This window comes from Canis lupus, chromosome 5 (assembly GCF_003254725.2).
Source record: "Canis lupus dingo isolate Sandy chromosome 5, ASM325472v2, whole genome shotgun sequence".
Lineage (NCBI taxonomy): Eukaryota > Metazoa > Chordata > Mammalia > Carnivora > Canidae > Canis > Canis lupus.
Window position 1 is genome coordinate 64,664,439 of NC_064247.1, and position 20,803 is coordinate 64,685,241.

General features: G+C 56.3%; 2 protein-coding genes and 1 long non-coding RNA gene across 8 annotated transcripts in view; 2 read left to right on the forward strand and 1 right to left on the reverse strand.

Moving 5' to 3' along the window:
* Window positions 1-500: 500 nt before the first annotated feature.
* Window positions 501-3,873, reverse strand: TRAPPC2L (trafficking protein particle complex subunit 2L). Of its 6 annotated transcripts, none has more exons than XM_025427109.3 (5): window positions 3,748-3,873; window positions 2,722-2,910; window positions 1,805-1,933; window positions 1,587-1,666; window positions 501-711 (listed from the first exon to the last, which is right to left on the reverse strand). In XM_025427109.3, exons 1-5 carry the CDS (start codon window positions 3,778-3,780, stop codon window positions 666-668), a joined length of 477 nt encoding a protein of 158 aa, XP_025282894.1. In that variant the 5' UTR covers window positions 3,781-3,873; the 3' UTR covers window positions 501-665. The 6 variants fall into 6 exon arrangements, with proteins under 6 accessions (XP_025282894.1, XP_025282895.1, XP_025282896.1 ...); XM_025427110.3 differs by having other exon boundaries at window positions 1,805-1,900; window positions 3,748-3,872; XM_025427111.3 differs by having other exon boundaries at window positions 1,805-1,892; window positions 2,738-2,910; window positions 3,748-3,871.
* A 4-nt stretch (window positions 3,874-3,877) lies between these two features.
* Window positions 3,878-20,803, forward strand: part of GALNS (galactosamine (N-acetyl)-6-sulfatase) — a 28,693-nt gene continuing 11,767 nt past the window's right edge. Inside the window, exons 1-9 of the mRNA XM_025427098.3 lie at window positions 3,878-4,056; window positions 10,211-10,334; window positions 10,823-10,897; window positions 11,342-11,444; window positions 14,161-14,304; window positions 15,349-15,415; window positions 15,496-15,623; window positions 15,924-16,063; window positions 17,955-18,058. Of these exons, the coding sequence (XP_025282883.1) occupies window positions 3,940-4,056; window positions 10,211-10,334; window positions 10,823-10,897; window positions 11,342-11,444; window positions 14,161-14,304; window positions 15,349-15,415; window positions 15,496-15,623; window positions 15,924-16,063; window positions 17,955-18,058 (1,002 nt within the window). The 5' untranslated portion in view covers window positions 3,878-3,939. The remainder of the gene's footprint in view (window positions 4,057-10,210; window positions 10,335-10,822; window positions 10,898-11,341; window positions 11,445-14,160; window positions 14,305-15,348; window positions 15,416-15,495; window positions 15,624-15,923; window positions 16,064-17,954; window positions 18,059-20,803) is intronic.
* LOC125755155 (uncharacterized) lies at window positions 4,151-5,467 on the forward strand. The gene is made up of 2 exons (XR_007410910.1): window positions 4,151-4,416; window positions 5,281-5,467. It is a non-coding gene; the product is annotated as an uncharacterized LOC125755155 (long non-coding RNA).

Sequence of the window (20,803 nt, forward strand, 5' to 3'; positions counted from 1 at the left end):
GCTGTGCACTAACCAGTGACGGAGGTAGAAGGCTCTGGGGCTTGCTCACTCCATCCTCAGAAAGCAAGAGGCAATAAACACGCGGAGTCACAGCTCCCTGGCTCTGGGAGGGGTCCTCTGGAGGCCAGACCAAGACTGGAAACATGAAGGCCCCTCCCTGCAGGGGGAGGTGTGGGCTGTGCTGAGGGGCTGGGGGTATCGAGATCTGGCTCTGGCCTCAGGGAGGCCTGACACACCACCCTGCCAGGGCAGAGGCCAGAGTACAGAGTCCCTCTGTACCTCCCTCTGCGTTCCCCCCCACCCACTCCCCATCCTGCAGCGGTAGCCTCTTTAGGGCCCGGAGCTCTGTGGGCTCTCTCACCTACCCCCCTGCTCCTTCATGCCTTGTGGGGACAACAGCTCCCCGCTCTGTCCAGCCTCCAACCTGTGCACCATCCTGGAGCGTCCCACACTACACTCTCCTCATTCAGACCCTCTGCAGACACAGGGAAAAGACCAAATCCAATCTCAGAAGACCTTTAGTCTGCATGCACTGTGCCTGAGGCTTTGCCCCCAGCAGCACGTCTGTGACACTTGAGAATAGGCAAGTGATAATAAATATCTGTATCAACAATACGGTTATGTCAACAGCACTTCTCCTCCAGCACCGGCAGCACAGCTCATGCTCAGCACACCTGGATCATCATGGATGTCACCATGCTGTCGAAGGCCCTGCAGAGAGAAACCGAGCCATCGGAGAAGCAGCACTGCCGGCAGTGCCAGGCTCCGTAGCACCATCCACGTCCCGGGACTGGGACTTTCCACAGTCATGTACACTCATCATGAGGCCAGCGCCCTGCCACCCCGGCAGTGAGAATCTAACTCTCGTGCCTCCTCATGGCCTGTGTGAAGATCCCAGCTGGATCTCCAGCTGATCTCCAGAGAAGGGTAGAGAGGCTGTGGCTGGTGGCTGTCCCTGTCCTGCACAGCCTGGGAGACATAGGATTCACCATACCAGCACCTGCTTCTCTCATATGGTGCCCAGGATGAAATGAGACACAGCGTCATGACAGAGGAAAGGTGCCATGGGAAAGGCCTGGCTTGGGTCACTGCAGGGCCCCACATCGAGGAATATAGGGAATTCCCAGGAGATTTGGAACATGTGCTCATGAACACTTGTTATAAAGGATCTTTGTGAGATCCCAATATCACATCTGTATCTATCAGAGGAGAACTGTGTGGGTGGGATTTCCTGACCATCCAAGGATTTCCTGACCATCCAAGATCAATGTCAAAAACAAAGTGGACAGCAATAGGAGGACGTTTTCTCACAAAGGTTCTGCAACATGCCTGGGCCTTTGCTGGGTTCTGTGGAGGCCCTAGAGCTTACAGGGCATACCTGGGAAATCGAGAGAGCACAGTGTGAGTCCTCTGTCTGTTTCATATGTTGGACATCCACACAAGAATTCATTAGGAAAATGAGGTTCTGCTGCTTCAGTATTACTCCTTAGAGAAACAATGTCTGTCACCTGAACAGACCTTCCCTCCCTCACGTTCAGAACCATGGCTCTCAGCAAGGCAGGGTCCATACACAGCAGTCAACTCACCTAGAATGAATGCGGTCCCCAGGATTGTAGAAGGGGTTGCACATCACATCTGTGTAGGAATTGTGCAGCTTCCGGAACATCTGAGACAAGAGCCAGTGGTGTCAGTCCACAGGTACACACGCCTACTGCCCAATTTTTGACTTCTCAGCATTTGAAAACAATGTGAAAAAGAGAATACACACAGGCCCAGGCAGAGCCCACAGACCCCTTGTGCTTACACTGCGGATCTCGTTGTCTCGAAGCGCCGTGTTGGAGGAATCTACCACCATGACAAACTTCACCTTGGAGTTGGTCACGTAGCCATACCTGCAGAGCTGGTTAGGGAATGTGCTTTCAACACAGGGACTCTGTGACAGCACAAAAATGGCATCACCATGGAGGGGGTGTGAGTAGAGGGCCATCTGTGCATGCCCCCCACCCCAGCCCCAGGCTGGACCTGTCCCACAACACCAGGAGGACCTCACGGGCCACACCAGATGGATTGTACACTTCCTTGTTTTTGTTCACATGAGGATCAGAGGGCAGGCAGCTAAACCTTGTTCTGACTTAAGCTCTGGGGCCCACCTGCCCAGACCCTGGGGCACCCCAGCTTCCTGGCCCAGCAGTTCTAACTGCAAAACCAGAGGCCCAAGCATCAGGCAGTCGCTGCCTAAGACACCCAAGCCATGAAAGTCCACTTTATCTGGAAGAACAGTGGTTCCCAAGCAGGTGACATAACTACTCGTGGAGCTGTCTTCAAACTCCATGGGTTTCATGCCATTTGTCTCAAAAGACCGGTCAAGTTTTTACGGTGGCCTGTGGGGCTGGGCCTGGGACAGAACCAGAACGGCTGCCCTTGCTCAGAGGCAGTGGCCCTGCTGACAGAGTATGGAAAGCAATCCACACAAGGGACAGGTGCAGACTGCCACATGTCTCCAGGGAATTCATGCCCCCGCTTTCCTCAGTGTTCCCCCCATCCTCCTAATTAAAGGAAAAAAGGATGTGAAGTCTTAATTAGTCTCAAGCTGCCATAATTCCGTTAGCTGAAAGTTCTGTCTTTCCAGGTCACCTGATCCTACAGTACACCTAGAAGCTGGAGGTGGAATCTCCAGTATGAAAGCCCGCAGATAGAGACCACCCACTGGCAGGCCCCCACCTGGTGTGAAGGATACACCTTGTAGTCCTCTGTGGGGTACAGCAGGCCCAGGTACAGCTCCCTCTGGTCCACCAAGGCCTTCCCCATGGCAGAGATCTTCTCGTCCACCACATCCAGGGACGTGTGCACCATGTAGTGGAATTTCAGTTCATTCTCCGTGGGGATGCTGCGGATGTAAAGAGGATAATTCTGCAAGAAAGGATGCCGAATTGAAGTGCCAAGAACCCATCCTGGGTGCACAGGCCACGAGGATGAGGCTCCAGAGCACTCAGGCCGGAGGACTGGCCAAGAGCCAATTAGCCACAGGAACACACTCTCATTCTCTTAAACCCACTGCCTATCCTCCAGAGTGGAACATCTTCCACAAGGACCGCCTCCTGAGCCTCATGCTACACAAGACACAGAAGGACACGGTCGCTTCGGGCACAAGGAAACCGTGTGGACGGTGCTCGGCTGTCTTAGGAATCAGAAACAGTTTTCTGGGGGAAATGACATCTAGAGGGGCCAGCGCAAGAGGAGGCAGCGGGGAAGAGAGGGAGGGGGCTTCCCGGCGCAAAGGCCCAGGCGTCAGGGGAGCTAGGTAACTCCGAGGGGATGGGGCCCCTAAGTTACTCTGCCATTGCCCTAAGGCGAGGAGAAGCCACCGGAGATTGGGGCCGGCGCGGGCCACGTCCTGCTCAGGTGTCCGCACCGGGGCTGCCGGAGCGGGGAGGAGGGGGAGACGGACGCTGGCCGCCGGGCGGTCGTGCGCAGGGAGCCAGGACGTTGTGCGAGCGGCCAGCGAGGCTCGGGGCCCGCGGACCGCCGGGGACAGGCCAGCGGGGACCCGGGGCCGACGCTCCAGCAGCCGCATACACGGCCCCCCGCCGCCGCCTCCCTCCGCCCCGCCCCCGGCCACCTCGGCGCCGCGAGCCCCCCAAGCCGGTTCCGGCGGAGCCCGCAGGGCAGGGCGGGGGGCGGAGGCGGGAGCGAGGGGCGCCTGGGCAGGGGTCCCGCAGCCCCCCGCCCGCCCGCCCGCGGACGCACCTCCTTGGCGATCACCGCCACGCACACCGCCATCTTGAAGGCCCGGCCGGCCGCGTCACGTGACCCCGCCGCCAGTCACGTGGCCGCCCCGCCCCGCCCCGCCCCGCCCCGCCAGGCCCCGCAGGAGCAGCCGCCGCGCGCCCGCCGGTTCCCGCCGCCTGCCGGGGCTTCGGGGCTCCGCGCGCGGTTGCTATGGCGCCGGTTGCCGCGGCGACCAGATGGCGGCTGCTGCTGGTGCTGAGCGCCGCGGGGCTCGGGGCTGCGGGCGCCCCCCAGCCTCCCAACATCCTGCTCCTGCTTATGGACGACGTGAGTGCAGCCGCCGGTCGGGGTCCCGGGGCGGGCCGAGGGGGGCGGGCGGGGGCCTAGCCGTGGGGTGGTGAGGGGCGTGGGGTCAGCCTGTGGGGAAGGCCGTGAGTGGGGGAGGGTCGTAGGCGGGGGCTGGAGTAGGGCCTCAGGGGAGGACTCGAGGGAGCCCGCCGGGTGACCGTAGAACCTGGCCCTGCCATCGGCACCTTCCTCAGGCCAACTAGGGTGGTCAGGTCAGCCGCCCAGGGAGTGACACCTGTCTGTTCTGTGTCTGGCACCCTGAAAGGACAGAGGGGTGGCCCAGACCAGTTCCCCAGCACCCTTGGTCACCTTGCCGTGCCCCCTCCGGCACTGCCCCCGGTAAGCGGGGCGGGAAGGGGTGCAGAGTGACCAGGACCCTGGCCCGCTTGCCCTGAAGTCATCGTTCTCTGCTTTTAGCCTCCAGGACTGCCTTGCCTGGGGCTGTTCCTGTCTGCCTGGTCAGGCTGCTCAGGCTGGCTAATTCTGGCCATAGATCAGAGTTTTTTTAGTCTGGGAAGAATCGAACTAGAAGGAGTGTTGGCTGCGGGGTGAGCGTGCAGCCCCAGGCGTGTGGTCACACTGGTCACACTGGTGGATCGGCCCTGCCAGGTCAACAGGATGCCTGGCGGGGGACTGAGCTGTTCATTTGTCTCCTTGTGACTTTGTCACCTGTGCTCTTTATCCACATGGTGAGGGGAACAGAGGACTATCTGAGGACAATGCACATTGACAAGTGCTCGAAACAGGCAGAGTGATATTCCTCTACAGACTCAACTGCCTCGATGTTCATATTTTGCCTCGATGGTCACCGTGGGCAGAAGGCAATCTTAGCCCAATCCCCAGGAGCCTGTAAATCTACTTTAACATAAAAATTCCTTTAGAAATTTCCTTTATCTCTAAACCCCCAACATATGTGTTGGCAATCATCCTCCGAGGACATAGCCCACTGATATACATCTGAAGGGTCTTATGACTAAGGTTTTATTAGACAGTAATAAGTGACCTTTTCCCAACAATAGCTATCTCCCTCGAGGTCCTGGAAACCTTGCTTCCAAAATTCCTTAGACGGTACACTATCCTCAAACTCCTCCCAACTCCCAGGTATATAATCAGCCTCCCCTCACAGGCCCAGGGCAGCAGCTCTTCCTGCCCACGGGTCCTGTCCCCATGCTTTAATAAATTTTTTTTATTTATTTATGATAGTTACAGAGAGAGAGAGAGAGAGGCAGAGACACAGGCAGAGGGAGAAGCAGGCTCCATGCATTGGGAGCCCAACGTGGGATTCGATCCCGGGTCTCCAGGATCGCGCCCTGGGCCAAAGGCAGGCGCCAAACCGCTGCGCCACCCCGGGATCCCCCCATGCTTTAATAAAACCACCATTTTACACCAAGGACATCTCAAGAATTCTTTCTTGGTCGTCGGCTCCAGACCTCACCCCACCAAACCTCACCTAGATTCCAGAACTTCTATCACACAGAAGCTGGGAGTGAAGTTAGTATAAGGTGTCAGGGTAAAGCAGAGCACAGAGGGCAGGCCTGGACACCTCTCAGGTCCTCTCACCTGTCTGGGTACATGCTCCTCAAACCCACGGAAGGACCCATGGTGATGACAGTGCTTGGGTGTGACTCGGCTGGTAGCTGAGCCCCTTGGGTATTTCAGGACAGGTCAGTAGAGAGGCTGGGGCATGGTTAGAGAGTTTCCAGCATGGCCCTGCCCTCCAGGGAAGGCCAAGGGGCTGGAATTTGAGTCCATCACCAATGGCCAGTGATTTAATCAGTCCTGTATCTGTCTTGAAACCTCCACGAAACCCAGATTGGTCAACTCACAGAGGTGCTGGGGATACTTCCCCCAGCCACACATCACCCTGGGCATCTGTTCAGTCTGCTGTTCCTGAGTCACGTCCTTTCTGACAAGTTGGTAATAGGAAATACGGCACATTCCTGGGTTCTGGGAGCCGTCACAGTAAATTGTGGAGCTCCATCAGAAGTACAGAGGCCGGGGGATCCCTGGGTGGCGCAGCGGTTTGGCGCCTGCCTTTGGCCCAGGGCGTGATCCTGGAGACCCGGGATCGAATCCCACGTCGGGCTCCCGGTGCATGGAGCCTGCTTCTCCCTCTGCCTGTGTCTCTGCCTCTCTCTCTCTCTCTGTGTGTGTGACTATCATAAATAAATAAATAAATATTTAAAAAAAAAAAAAAAAAAGAAGTACAGAGGCCGGGTATGCCTGGGTGGGTCAGCAGTTGGGCATCTGCCTTTGGCTCAGGGCGTGATCCTGCGGTCCTGGGATTGAGTCCTGCATTGGGTTCTCTGTAGGGAGCCTGCTTCTCCCTCTGCCTGTGTCTCTTCTTTTCTGTCTGTATCTCTCATGAATAAATAAATAAAATCTTTTTAAAAATAAAAGGAAGAAGTACAGAGGTGGGATGGGGTGCCTGGGGAGCTCAGTCAGTTGAGCGTCTGACTCTTGATCTCAGTTCAGGTCTTCATCACAGGGTCATGAATTCAAACTCTGCACTGGGTTCCATTGGAAGAATTATAGAGTCACAGGACTTGGGGCTGGCGTCTGCAGAGAGCCAGTGTTTGGCACCGAAACCTGACCTCTGCGTTCTCATGCCAGCTCCTGGTGGATGGGGTGGTGGTGGACTGGATTGTGAGAAGATGAAGAAGCAGTTGGTGTGGACACCCCCACAGTGTCAGAGGTGTTTCCCCAAAAAGGCCAGTGAAGAGCCTCATGGGAGCCCTTGCACCCAGACCACAAGCCTCACATGGTTGCTAGCCAGTCTTGGCTGGTCAGCACAGAGGAGTGCTGCATGTGAGACACTCAGGTTTCAAAGACTTAGTTCAAGAAAATGTAAGATTTCTCACTTTGTAACTTCATCAGTAAAATAACAATTTCTTGTTATGTATGGGGTTCTCGGGTGATCCTGAAAGATCCAGAAATCTACCGTGGTTCCACTGGGTGGGGATGACACTGACCATACTTCTCTTTCATCTTACATGCTTGCTCATAGAGGGACTGCTTGTGAAGCAGGTGTGCCTCCTTAGGAGATCCCGTCCCCACAGCTGCCAGGGAAGCTTTGCATCACGTCCTGGACGCATATGCCTATGTCACTATGTGGGCTTCTCAAAGCCTTTCAGATCCCTGCTCTCCCCCCACAACACTCCCCCCCCATGACAGCAGAGAGCACAACCAGCTAGCTCCCAGCTTCCTTCCCAGTGTCGAGAGTGTTTCCCGTGGAAGTTGTGTTGAGATGATCATATTTTGGGTAGACTGGGTTAGAGTACATGAACTTTCCTACTATTTCTTTCTGCCTTTTGGTTGGGGCCCCTGGAAGATGCAGGTGTATACAGGTGACAGTACTTCTGTTGAAGGTGTTGGTTCAGGCCACGGGATCCTGAGGAGTGGTGCATGACCAGCATGGGGAGTGTCTTTCTCAAGGGAAGTTTTGTGGGGGGCCCCCACCCCCTCCCGGGCGCCCCACGTGAGGCAGCAAGAAACCGGAACAGCCAACGGGGAAGTTCCCCCTTGTGGTTATGGGGTTGATGACAGCTGAAATGCAAACCAGTCCACAGGACCTCTGTCCTGGTCCGCAGACACAGGTCAGTTAGGACTTTAGGGAGACAGACGATGAAAACACACTCAAAACACACTCGGGCAAAAATAGAAGCCCTGGCTCTCCTGAGTAAACAGGCCAGGGCCCAGCAGAGGCCCCCGCACCCACCCACACCCTCCAGGCTCAGACACAGGGTGACTCCCTTGATGGCGTGGTTGCCCCCCTGAGCCGGGCTCATGGGGGCAAGTCAGGGGCCTGCATGACAGGGCTTTCCCAGCTGGCACCCACTATCCCACCGTTCCTGGGTGTGTGCTCAGGACCACACAGGACCCCACACATGTGTGCTGAATAAGGTTCGCAGATACTCAGAACAGTCTCCTTGGTGGAGACTGCCTTTCTCCACAGCCAACGGGGCTGAGCAGAGGATAGAAGCCCACTTCCCAGAGCCTAGGCGCCGGGGCCCTTAGCAGTGCAGCACAAGTGGGGAATAGCACCCTCACAATGTTGGGGTGGGAGGAGTGGGAATTTGGGCTGCACAGAAGCGGCTCCTGCGGGGACCCCAGCCTAAGCTGCCAGAGCCAGTGCCTGTCCTTGGTGTTGTGGATGGTGTTGTAGATGGTGTTGTGGATCAGCACTGAGCCTGAGGCCTGTGATCACCCCTCACAGCCAGTGGCCCCTGCAGTGCTCAATAAGCCTCAAAGTTCTAGGGAAGAAAGGCAGAGCCCAGGAAGGGAAGTGAGTCCCCTGTGCCCACTGCCTGCACTGGGGGGCTGCTGGGTCCATGGGTGCACCCTGTGAGCCCTGTCCCAGAATATGCAACTTTGTGTGAGGCCTCAGCACACTCCTGATGTCCCTGTTCTGCCCCTGGGCTCAGCCGCTGTTCTCCTGTGGCCACATCTCTCCCGGGGGCTTATTCCATTCTAGCTCCTGTGGCTGCCAAACAGAAAAACCATTTCAGTGACTTCAGAATAAACCATGTTGAAAGGAATCCAGAAAAAAAAAAAAAAAAAAAAAGAAAGGAATCCAGAACTGAAAGGCCAAAGGGACCTCTTGCTGGCTAATTTACCAGGACTCAGTGGGTCAGAAGAGCCGGCGGGGGCCTGCAGGGGCTGGTACTTCTCTGACAGCAGTGTGGGGACATGGCCACTATGTAGGTGGTTCGCTGGCTCAGATGAGCAGGTCCTGGTGTCCTGTGGGCCCTGCACACTGTGCAGCCACACACAGTCCCCTGCAGGTTGTATCCAGCAGCCCCAGAAGAAGCTGCTTCCCACGATGTACCTCCTGACCCTCTGGACCTGCCTGCTGTGGCCCTTTGTGCAAACGGAACCCCACAGCGCCGGCTTCCTGGGCTTCCTGGTGTGTAGGTGCTTCACTGCTTCCCCAGTGGAGCCGCATTCCCGTGTGCTCCAGTGCACTCCCATGTGTGTGTGGGTCCTGAGGCATCACCACTCACCATCCATAGGAGTCTTTCCTCCCCAGCTCTGGAGCTATGTCTGAAGTCAGGGTGACAGCAGAGCTGGTTCCCCCTGAGGCTCAGGAGGTGGGTACTGCCTGCCACCTCCAGCCCCGCTGGCTCCTAGTGTGCTCTGGGTGCTCCCGACCACTCTGCCCTCCCACGGCTACCCTGCATCTGCGTCCTGGCCTCTCCGTGTTATCAGCGCACAGCAGTTGTTGGCTTTGGGGCTTGTCTTTATCCAGCGAGTCTTCGTTTAGCTGATGGCACGGCAGTTCCTTTTGTTTTTTCTTTATGTTTATTTTTTTAAAAGATTTTATTTATTTATTCATGAGAAACAGAGGCAGAGGGAGAAACAGGCTCCATGCAGGGAGCCCAGTGTGGACCCAACCCCAGGACCGCAGGATCAAGCCCTGAGCCAAAGGCAGGTGCCCAACTGCTGAGACACCCAGGCATCCCTCCTTTTGTTTTCTTTTTTTTAAAGTAGGCTCCACCAGCGTGGAGCCCAACAGAGGACTTGAACCCACAACCCTGAGATCAAGACCTGAACTGAGATTAACAGTCAGACGTGTAACTGACTGAGCCAGCCAGATGCCCCTGCACCTGTGTTTCCAAATACAAGGCCCTGCACGGGTTCTGAGTGGATGCTCTGCCATACTGCGTGGGTAGATCACAACCTGCGTCTGCCGAGCAGTTGACGGACACTCGGTGCATTTCCTCTGGGCCGTCAGTCATGCCACCATGGACGCTCATGGAGTTCGTGCGTTGCTCATGGTGCTCGTTTCCTTTTCTCATGGGTAGAACAGGGAGTGGAACGGCCCAGTTGTGGAATAACGCTATGTGTAGCTCGGTGGGGAGTGTTACCGCGTGTTTTCAAATCTCAGTTTACCAATAGACATAAGAGGTCTTGCTTCTGTATATGGTCTGTGGGTTCGTATTCTGAGTTGCCAATTCTCCGGGAGCCTGAGGCAGTGGCATCCAGGGCTGAGGCCAAGCTGGCTAACAGTGCTCCACGTGCCCATGCCAAGCCCTGGGGTATTCTGGGACCTCTGCACTCATGGGGCTTTTCTCTCACATCTCCCCCAAGATGGAAGGACATTAGTTCCACCTCTCCGTGCTCTCTTCTGCAGATGGGGTGGGGCGATCTGGGGATATATGGAGAACCTTCTAGAGAGACCCCGAATTTGGACCGGATGGCTGCAGAAGGGATGCTTTTTCCAAGCTTCTACTCAGCCAACCCCCTGTGCTCGCCATGTAAGTTGGGGCTGGCCCGTGAGCATAAGGAGTGGGAACCAGGACTCGGCCTCCACCTGTCTTTCTTCTAAGCAGAGCACCCAGAAAGGCTGCCGGGCAGGAATGGGGGGCCCTAACCCTTTCCCACTGGGGCCCCAGCGCTTGGGAGCACCTGGGCTCCGTGTGTCACAAGCTGCCAGGGGCATGGAGCCCATAAAGGGCTTGGAGGTAGAAGTCATGTCTGTGGTGCCTCCTTTCCTAGAGAGGAATGGCTGTGGGTGGTTCAGGGCAAACGCCCCCTCCTCTAGGACAAACACTTCTGCTGGGGAGACGACTTCTGTGCACCCCACCCCAAAGAGAAGGAAGGCTGGGGCGGGGGCTGCGCATGGGAGCTGCTGTGCCAGATGCTCTGCCTGCCAGGCTCTCACTCTGGAGAAGCCAGCAGGAGTAGGAGCGTTGCAGAGCTGGCCAAGAGTCTAGCGTGGGACGTTTCTGTTTCCTCCATGCAGCACGGGCAGCTCTGCTCACTGGACGCCTACCCATCCGCAATGGCTTCTACACCACCAACAGGCACGCCAGAAATGGTACACAGTCCACACAGGCAGTGCCTGTGGCACGGGAGGCCAGGGAGGGAGGGGTGTCTGTCACCATTCTCACATGTGACCTTGCTTCTGCAGGCCAACTCAGTGAGGGCCAAGTCATTACCTGGGGTCAAAGGCTCTGTTTGGGTTGTAGCTTGTCATTTAGAACAGATCATAGGACTTCCATCAAAAACAGTGAATTGTAAGTGAATAGAGAGGATGGCAGGGTTAGTGCTGGACTCAGTACAGAACCCAATGTCCTCCCTGGATGCTGCTGTGACAAGGACAGCCTGGACGAGCAGCACTCGCTGCTCCTTCCCTGCTGCCATCCTGTCCCCAGGACGGTTCTGCTCCAGGAATTTCAGGTAGCCCTTGAAGAGAAGAGTAGGGAGCAGAGGGCCCCAGTCCGTGTGTGCGTGTGGCACACGTGCCACATTGCTCTTGCAGCCTACACACCGCAGGAGATCGTGGGTGGCATCCCAGACCAGGAGCACGTGCTGCCTGAGCTGCTGAAGGAGGCCGGCTATGTCAGCAAGATTGTGGGCAAATGGTGAGTCCCAATGTGCCCCACGGGGATAGTGGCTCCACACTTGCAGACGGGGCTATGTGCTGGGAACACGAGTCTGCATTCCAGGCCCGTGGAGAGGTCTCAAGCGCTCCTTTAAGAGCTGCCATGGCCGTGCTGTTGGAACTGCCTGTTGCCGGCCTGGGACATCTGTGGCAAACCCGCTGTCCTGTTCACCCAGCACCTAGCCCTGCTCTGCGCCCGCCCTGTGCTGCCTGCTGCCATGGTGTCACCAGTCTCCGTGATTGCACATCCGTCATGGAGGAGGGCACAGCTTGTCAGCACACACAGTGCTTGGGTGGGGAAGTGAAGAAGCAGCCAGGAGGTGAGGGACAGGCCCTCGGTGCAGGATCACCAGGACCCTGTGGTCTGTCGTGACCACAGAAGCTCACAGTGTGTGTATGCTGTGAATGCCGTCATGAGAGGTCCAACAGTGTCTCTCTTACTGCCCAAGGGATCTCCAAGGGTGCATCCCCAGAGGACAGATGTGAAGGACACACATTCTCCCCTCCCTTTTCCAAGTGTTGGGGCTCTTGGAAGAGCGCATGCCCGCCCTCAACAGGGAGCCTTTCCTGATGTCCCACACTCCTTGCCCGTCCTTCACTGCACCGTGGGCCCTCTACACCTTGCTGGCACCACTTTCTCAAGGTTGAGGGCTTTGGTTGTGCCGCTTGCATGACACACTCATCACCGCAATGGGAGAACCACAGAAACCAGAAGACTAATCGTCAGAAGATTTTCATGATCCAGGAGCTGCCTAATGAATGCTTTCTCACTCCTGAGTCTCCTCAGGAGCTGTCCTGCTGAGCAGTGCTTGGAGGAGAGGAGGTGGCCGCAGAGCAAAGCTGATGAGATGCTTGCTGCCTGCACAGCCTGGGGAGATGCTGAGGCCCGGCACAAGGCCTGCCAGGGCATGTCTGGCTGCAGCCCACAGAAGGGAAGGGTCCTGTGATGCCTGGCATGTCAGCTCTGCCCTGTATCCGAAGGCTTTCTGGGTGGGGGTCCCATCACAGGGATGTGGACTTGCCTGACCTTCTTCCTCCCAGCCCAGCACTGCAGGTCCAGACCGCCTTGGTTGAGCAAGTTTTGGGGTGGGTGGAGGCTGGATCCGAGTGAGAGGCTGCTCTGGCTGCCCCAGGCCCACGGGACTGCAGCCTGCAGCCTGCTCCAGCTGACCTGCGCATACTGCTGGCCTTGCCGTGGTTTTAGGGTAAACATTTTGAATTGACAGCTTAACATAAGCAGAACTTGGGTCGGCTATTTCTGTTAAGCAGGCCCATTTGAGCTGGTGGATGTGGGTGTGTGGGAATGTTGCACACAGCCAGGGCAACCTCCTCCCAGTCAGTGCTGGAGTGGGGTGTAGAGAAATGACAGGGCATGGTAGCAGCAGGCCCAGAAGGACATCAGACACAAAGAGGAAGCACACAGCACAGAGTTGGCAGTTAGGTTTCTGCAAAGAGAGAGGTCACCGCAGAGCTGACATCCTGCAGCTGGCAGAGAGGTCTGAGGTTGGCGCCAGCAGCATGGCAGTCAGGATGCAGAGTGTTTCAGAACCAGCCATGGGAGCTGAGGCCACAAGAGACACACCTTCTGGCCTCTCGTCCCGGTTCTGCCCCATGCAGCCTAGCTCTCCCCTGCCACACCAAGTCATACCTTCCTTGATCTAGTGGCCAAGCAGTGTATTGCCTTACAGTTCCTGGGGGTCTGTGTGAACCACTGGAGCCCCTCTGAACAGGGCCTCCCCAGGGGCAGCAGAGGATGGAATCTCTGCTCTGGGGACACTGCTTTCAAGCTTGTATCGCTATAAGAGGCATGTGTGAACCCACTTCCCTGGTGGGGTGGCCTTGCTCCCCAAGAGCCCATGGCCAGAGTGAAAAACATCTGTCTACCTACCCTGCATTCTCATCAGCAGATGGGTCTACGCTTAGGGACTGTTGGCCTCTCTGGTGGGCACCTCCTGTTTGCAGAACTGACCTTCGGTGCCCCCAGAGGGAGGGTCCTGAGAGGTAGGAATGAGGGGCAGGGTCCAGCAGAGGCTCTGCTTGGCTCCTGATGCCCACAGTACTGGTCTGGGGAGCTTTTCAGCCATTTGTCACCCTTCAGGCAGGGCCAGCACACTGGGTCATCGAGCAGCCCTGGCAAGTCCTGGCACTGTCCCAGTCTGTGATGAAGCTGGGCCCAGGCAGTCAGCTCTCCCAGGGCTTCCCAAGCCCTCTTTTGGGGCATGATTATAACTGGGAGAAGGGGGTTTTAAAGAGCTCATCCTGAGAGGGTGGTCATTACCTCTCTCGCACATTGCCTTTCTCACAAGCCCAGAGAAGGCTGAGCCTGCAGAACTGTCCTGACAAATGAAACAAGGAAGCAACCAGAGCATGAAGATGGAGCTGCGGTTGGAGTTCCGGTGGTTTCTGATGGGTGTGAGGTATCTCACCACGTGTCCACCCAGAGCCCCTCCCAGCATTCTGGAGGGATTCCTGAATGCTCCTCTGTGCCTGGTGCCCTCAGCTGTGGGCTGGGGTGGCCAGGCTCCCAGCTCTCTCCTGGAGGAAAAGGTCCTGGTGGCCTGGGGCTCAGCACATGTTGGTTACAGGAGACACTTGCTTCCTGAAATGTTCTGTGAAGGTGATGAGTTGTTCGTGCTCAGCACTTTGGGGTTCTCCCAAGCAGGGGTCCCTAAAGGGTTCTGGGTTCCTGTTTCTAGGCATCTGGGCCACAGGCCTCAGTTCCACCCCCTGAAGCATGGATTCGATGAATGGTTTGGATCCCCCAACTGTCACTTTGGACCTTATGACAACAGGGCCAGGCCCAACATCCCTGTGTACAGGGACTGGGAGATGGTCGGCAGGTAACGGGTCCCTTCCCTGCCCTCCCTGAAAACAGCAGAGCCTGGCCCCACTCCCTAGAGTTGCCTTAGGAGCCCTGGCCCCGCCCCCTGGCCCTGCCCTAAGCAGAGTCGCTGGCCTAGGAGGTTCTGGATCCCCTGCTTGCATGTGCCAGGTCCCAGCACACCAGCACTCTGCTTCGTAGGCTGGCTCTTCTTCCCGGGGCTCGTAGGACTCACGGCTCAGGATTGCTGCTTGAGCCGCACCTGCAGGGGTTTTTAACCTTGGAAAGGTTAGGACCACGATAAGAACCAAAGATCCTCCCCTGAACAAGGTGTCCACACAACACTGTTCAGCCTGAAGCTGCTCCAGCTCCCCGGCCGTTGGCCTGCCCCAGGCCACGCACTCTGTGGGCCGCGCGCTCTGTGGGCCACATGCTTGGGGCGATGGCGCTACCAAGAGCGCTCTGCTGTGGGAGGGAAGTGGCTCTGTGAGCACCTGCCTTCGGGGGCCTGCAGTGTGGCCCTGCAAGGTTGGGCCCTGGCCTGTCTGGAATTTCGATTGGCTCAATTCTCCTTTTCTCCTTCCTTTTTTACTGTTTGACATCTTTGGTGGAAATTCTCGTTGTGGGTTTTGGCCAGAAATCTGGGTCAGGCCCTTGCATTTTAGTAATAGTCTCCCTGGGAGAGACTTTGCTCCTCGGAATTGCGGCTCAAGGGGTTCTAGCACAATCATCCCACCACACAGACACGGCCAGCTTAGAGCGTCTGTGCCCTGTGAGCTGCCACCAGCCCTGGTGACCCCAGACCCACCTCCCATCCTCTCTGCCTCCAGCCTCCCCGTCCTCACATTGTTCCCGTTTGCCTCCCAGATGGGGGGGCTCCTGTGGCACCTTGTCCTCTACAACCCCATGACCTCAGGAACAAGGCCAGCTTCCAGTTCCATTTATGCATATGTTCAACATTTCCCTCTTCTGAGCAAGGTCCGTAGCTCTATGAAATCATGGAAAAGGAGGCTTTCTTGGTCTCCAGAATTCTGATTCTTGTCTGGGCCTATGTTATTTTCAGATATTATGAGGAATTTCCAATTAACCTGAAGACTGGGGAGGCCAACCTCACCCAGGTGTACTTGCAGGTAATGGGAGTCTGGGCTGGGCAGGCCCTGGCCGGGGAAGGCTGGCCTCCAGGGCAGTTGTAGGTGGGTCTTCTCTGCAGGAAGCCCTGGACTTCATTAAGAGGCAACAAGCAGCTCAGCGCCCCTTCTTTCTCTACTGGGCCATCGATGCCACTCATGCACCTGTTTACGCTTCCAGACCCTTCTTGGGCACCAGCCAACGAGGGCGGTGAGTCCTTGGTCATGGAGACATAGACCCCCACCCAGACGGTTCAGCTCCACTTGACTATGTCAGGGACAGTGCATTCTGTGTCATTACATCTCTAATTATCCATCACGGAAGAAGGCAGATGGTCCATGCTTCTCCGAAGCTGCCCACCAGCCCGAAGTTCACGGGAGGAGGGTGGTGGTGGTGCAGTTGACTGTGTCCTGGATTAACCTGAGGAACTGGTCTTTCCCTCCCCTCTGAATTCAGCTGGCCCGCTGTGTCATCTAGCCATAAAGCTCACTAATGTCCTTTCTCCTGTAGGTATGGGGATGCCGTCCGGGAGATTGACAACAGCGTTGGGAAAATCCTGAGCCTCCTCCAGGACCTGAGGATCTCTGAGAACACATTTGTTTTCTTCACATCGGACAATGGCGCGGCCCTCATTTCTGCTCCTAACCAAGGCCAGTGTTGCAGACACCCTTGCCTCCACCAATAAGGCTGCCCTCGGGGCCCTGAGTCTCTAATACTCCATCAGGGCTGCTCAGCCACCCTAGGTAGAGGGTGAAGGGGCTGATGTAGGACTCTGTCCAGTGGGGGAGATGCCCGCTCCCTTCTCGGGGGCCCTTGTCCAGTGGGAACAGACTTGGGAGTGGCCCTGACCTAGTTACACAGGAGACTGGCAGGGGCCACCTGCCAACACCCATGTTTCCTGGAGCACCATCTGCCCCTGGACGGCTGGAGCCATCTCCAAAAGCCCCCCACCCCAGAGTGCCAGCTCAGCTCAGCAAGGGGGCCTCCTTGGGGCTGTGACTGCTCAGGCTACTTAGCCAACTCTCAGGCTGTTCCATCTTGTTGAGCGCAGAGGCTGCACCCTGCCGTCCTATAGGAGTCCCTGCCCCTTCCACACCTACAGTGGCACGTCTCTGTCCCATTGTTCTTGAAAACACTGGGGCCTCAGCAGAGCTCTGAGTCACTCTGAGGGCTCTGGAAGGAAAGTCACAGGGAGCAAGAAACCCAGGGGGACAGACCTGGATAGGGAGGCTCTGGGGGCCCTACTGTCAGGGACAGTGCATTCTGTGCCATTACACAGAATGGGAGGGTCTCCTGCAGCCAGTTCTCTGGGGGGCAGATGGTCTCAAGCTGAGAAGGAATCATGTTGTTGACATACAGAACAGCAGGTCGGACGGAGTCTGGGCCTGGCTGGTCGGGGGCCCCAAGGGAGCCAGGTGGTGCCCTCCACGACTATGGAGGGGGCTCGTCCTCATACAGACTCTCCCCATGCAGCTGATGGTCCCAGAAATGAGGGTGGGACTGTCTGTCTGTCTCCCAGCAGAGGCCCGTGGCATGCTGGATGCCGCTGTCTCTGCTGTCCCTCCCCAACTTGGTACCCTGAGAGCCTCCCAGCCCTCACTGTGACCACCAGCCTCTTAGACCAGGGCCAGGCTTCAGTGTCCCATCCTCATGCCTAGAGTATGGAATGGTTCACATGTGTGTGTAAGAATCTGTGTACTCACCACATGGCTTGAGAAATAGAGGTAGAGAGGGTAGACCCTCGTCAGCATCTCTGAGTCCCCCCAGAAGGAGCCGCATCCTGTCCTCGCTATTCTCTGTGATCCACATGCATGTGTGTTCAGCTGCCTGTGCTGGTGTGTGGTCCTACATGACCTTCACTGCTCTTCCTCAGGGTCTGCCCACACTAACACGTGGTGGCAGGGTTCAGGTCCCTTGTAGGAGCAAGCCACAGGGGTTACTGCTAGAAAAACGCTACTCCGTTCCATTTTCTCCAATTTTTCATGAGGGCCTGGCGTTGAAGGAGCCTCAGGCCTCTGGTGCTGGCAGCGACAGGTCACCATTTGTCCCACAGGGATCTTCCTCTGGGCTCTGGGAGCGAGGCAGCCTGGCTAGGGCTGTCTGCCTTCTGACATGTCCTGGCACAGGGCGGGACCTCTCAGAATCTGTGCCCCACCCCCAATGGAACACCCCACCAGGGGACCCACGGGATGACACAATTGGACTCCCAACCACAAACGCACAGGGGCGCTTGAGGACCCCAGTGTGTAAGCCAGGCTGTTCCCGGAGATCAACTGTGGCTTTGGCCTATGGCAGTGCTTGTGCTCTCCGTTTCTGAGTGGGCGCTCTGCCTTAGGGACACAGTTACTGCCAGAGCATCTCCAGGCCTTTTGGCCTTAAGCTTGAGGTCTGAAATCTGTGGCTGGTCCTTCCAGCCACATGACCCCTGGGGGACCAGGCTGTGACAGATGGACACCTCCTGAAAGCAAGTGCCCAGCAGTGTGGGCACCGCCCCGGGGACTCGGGGTAGACATCTGATGGGCAACAACCCTGTCTCCCTAGGTGGTAGCAACGGCCCCTTTCTGTGCGGGAAGCAGACCACGTTTGAAGGTGGGATGAGGGAGCCTGCGATTGCATGGTGGCCCGGGCGAATCCCTGCAGGCCGGGTGAGTCAGATCGGCCACCCCCTGACATGAAGCTCCCAGTTCCTCCAAACCGGGAGATGGCTGGCAAACGGCAGATGGGGCAGGCATGGGGACGTCAGGCACAGTGTTAGCAGCTGCCCTCAGGTGACAGGGCTGCCTTGTCAGTGAACGTGGCAGTCCTGAGATAAACTAAGCTAAGCCCCTGAAGGACTTGTCAGAGTCTTAGTGTGCTGATGGGTATCACGAACACCTGGAGGGCACAGAGCGCACTGGGTTTCTAAAAACAGAGTTGACCACAGAATATACCTCCCAGGCTGCTGGTTCCCTAGGCACAGTCTCAGACAGAATGGCTTCCACCACGCCTGCAGTGCACAGGTGCAAGCCACAGGGCTGGGCAGCCTGGCCCTCTGGCTGGACCTGCTGTATGTGCTGCCGTCTCCACTGGCCAGCCTCTCCTGCACCTCAGAGCCCCTTGCTCTGTCCCTCCTGCTAAGAACCCACATGTGGGGTCTTCTCTCTCTGGGCATCTCAGTTGAGACTCCTGATAAATGTGGGTGTCAGGGCTGATGTCTGCAAACACTCCTCTCACTGGCTCTTAACTGATTTCTCTCCTCCGATGCGCTCCAAAGAGCACTGTTTCCGCTGGTGTCGGCTCAGCCCTCACAGCACCACCATGAGGGAAACATTCCCCTGTGGCTGCTGCAATGACTGCCACACTCAGTGGCTTACACAATACCCTCATCTGCTAGTCTGGAGGTCATAAGACCAGCACGGTCCTGGACTAGACTCCCAGCATCCCAGGGCTGGTTCCGCCTGGAGGCTCCAGGGGAGGATCTATTTCCCCGGCTTTCCCGCCTTCTAGAGGCACCCACAGCCCGCCCTCCATCATCTAGGCTGATAACATCCAGTCGAGTGGTCGCTCTGACTCTTTCCCCCCTGCCCCTGCCAGGTATCTAGGATCACCTCTTATTTTAAGATCAGCTGTTTGGCAGCCTTGATTCCCTCTTTGTCATGTAAGGAAACATTCATGGGGTCTGGGGATGGGGATGTGGACCTCAGGGTGGCATTGATGTTGTTCTACCCACCACCACCATCACTACCTCTCATCGCCACCATTATCATCGTCATCACCATCATTACCACTATCATCATCATTATCACTATCATCCTGTCGCCGTTATCACTGTCATCACCATCATCATCCTCACCGTTATCATCACCACTGTTACTACCAGCACTGTCATCACTGTCACCATCATCCTCACCATCATCACTATCACTGTCATCCTCACCACTATTACCACCACGTTCACCATCATCATTGTTATCATCACCATCATCCCAACTGTCATTGTCACTATCACCATCATCGTTGTTATCACCATCCCACATGTTAGTGAACTGTGGCCCAAGGAAAGGAAGTCACTTGTCAGAAACTCTATCTAGCAGGTGGTAGAGCTGGGAGCAGCCCTCAGGTATGGAGCATGGAGCCCACCTCCTCCCTGGGCTCCCCCACAACTTCTCGCTCCAGGACAGTCTCCTTGGGGTCCTCCCGCAAGGGAAAGCTCCAGCCTTTGGGATCATCCTCCTCCACCCCTCTGGGCCCTGCTCCCTGGAGAGGAGAACATATCAAACAGATCCGTGCAGCCTTCCCTGTGCTTTGTCCCACAGCACTCGCTGAAACTGAAGCAAACAGGTTGTAAGGTCCGTGCCCTATAATGACCACAGGAGGACTCTATTTAAACACCCTGTCATTGTCCACTGGTTTCAGATACTCCGCACCCCCTCACACCTGGCAGGGAGACTTTGTTTCAGAGTAAAGTCTTGGAAGTGGTGGTAGCAACAGCAATGACTTCCTGCCATGAGCCCACAGCAGACAATTGCATTTTCTTGAAGACATTATGCACATTGAGAGTTCCTGTGTTTCAGAAAGAGTCTATGCTCCCAGCTGTTCTGTGCTGATAAGGAGGACACCAGATATTCCGTTCTACCCCACCATGCCATCCACACAGCAGTCTCTCCTCCCCATTTATTTATTCCAGGTAGCTAAAATATCTGGATTTCTTTCTTTCTTTCTTTTTTTCTTTCTTTCTTCCTTTCTTTCTTTCTTTCTTTCTTTCTTTCTTTCTTTCTTTCTTTCTTTCTTCCTTCCTTCCTTCTTTCCTTCCTTCCTTCCTTCCTTCCTTCCTTCCTTCCTTCCTTCCTTTCTTTCTTTCTTTCTTTCTTTCTTTCTCTTTTTTTCTTTTCTTTCTTTTTATTTCTCTCTCTCTCTCTCTTTCTCTCTCTCTTTTTGTCTCAAAGTGACAAGGGAGAAAAGCCATGGGAACGAAATAATGCCATTGGCCACCACCTCCTCCTCTCTGCAAAGGTTTAAATCAAACATTGGCTTTCCCATTCCCTCCACACTGGACTATAGAACCAGCAATGCGAGCAGCCATGGCTGGTGTGCTCAGTGTCTAAACAGACTTCCTCGTGTCTGGGGACTATCATGTGATACCCTGACAGAGGCAGGGGTCCTCCCAGGTGAGGGAAGCAGTGGTTGGATTCATCAACAACATGCACACAGGGGATGTCTGCCTGGCCAAACCTGCCAACAGACTCTCCAGCTCTTCCTCCTGGCCCGGCCCTCACCCCCCAGATCCAGGCTTGGGGAGAGTGGGCCACGGGTGCTGTGGGGTGGGATGGGATGAAAGCACTCAGTGGGCTCCAGAAGAGGCAGGGGAGCAGACGTGCGTCTATCAAGACCAGCAGGCAGTTCTTTGCCAA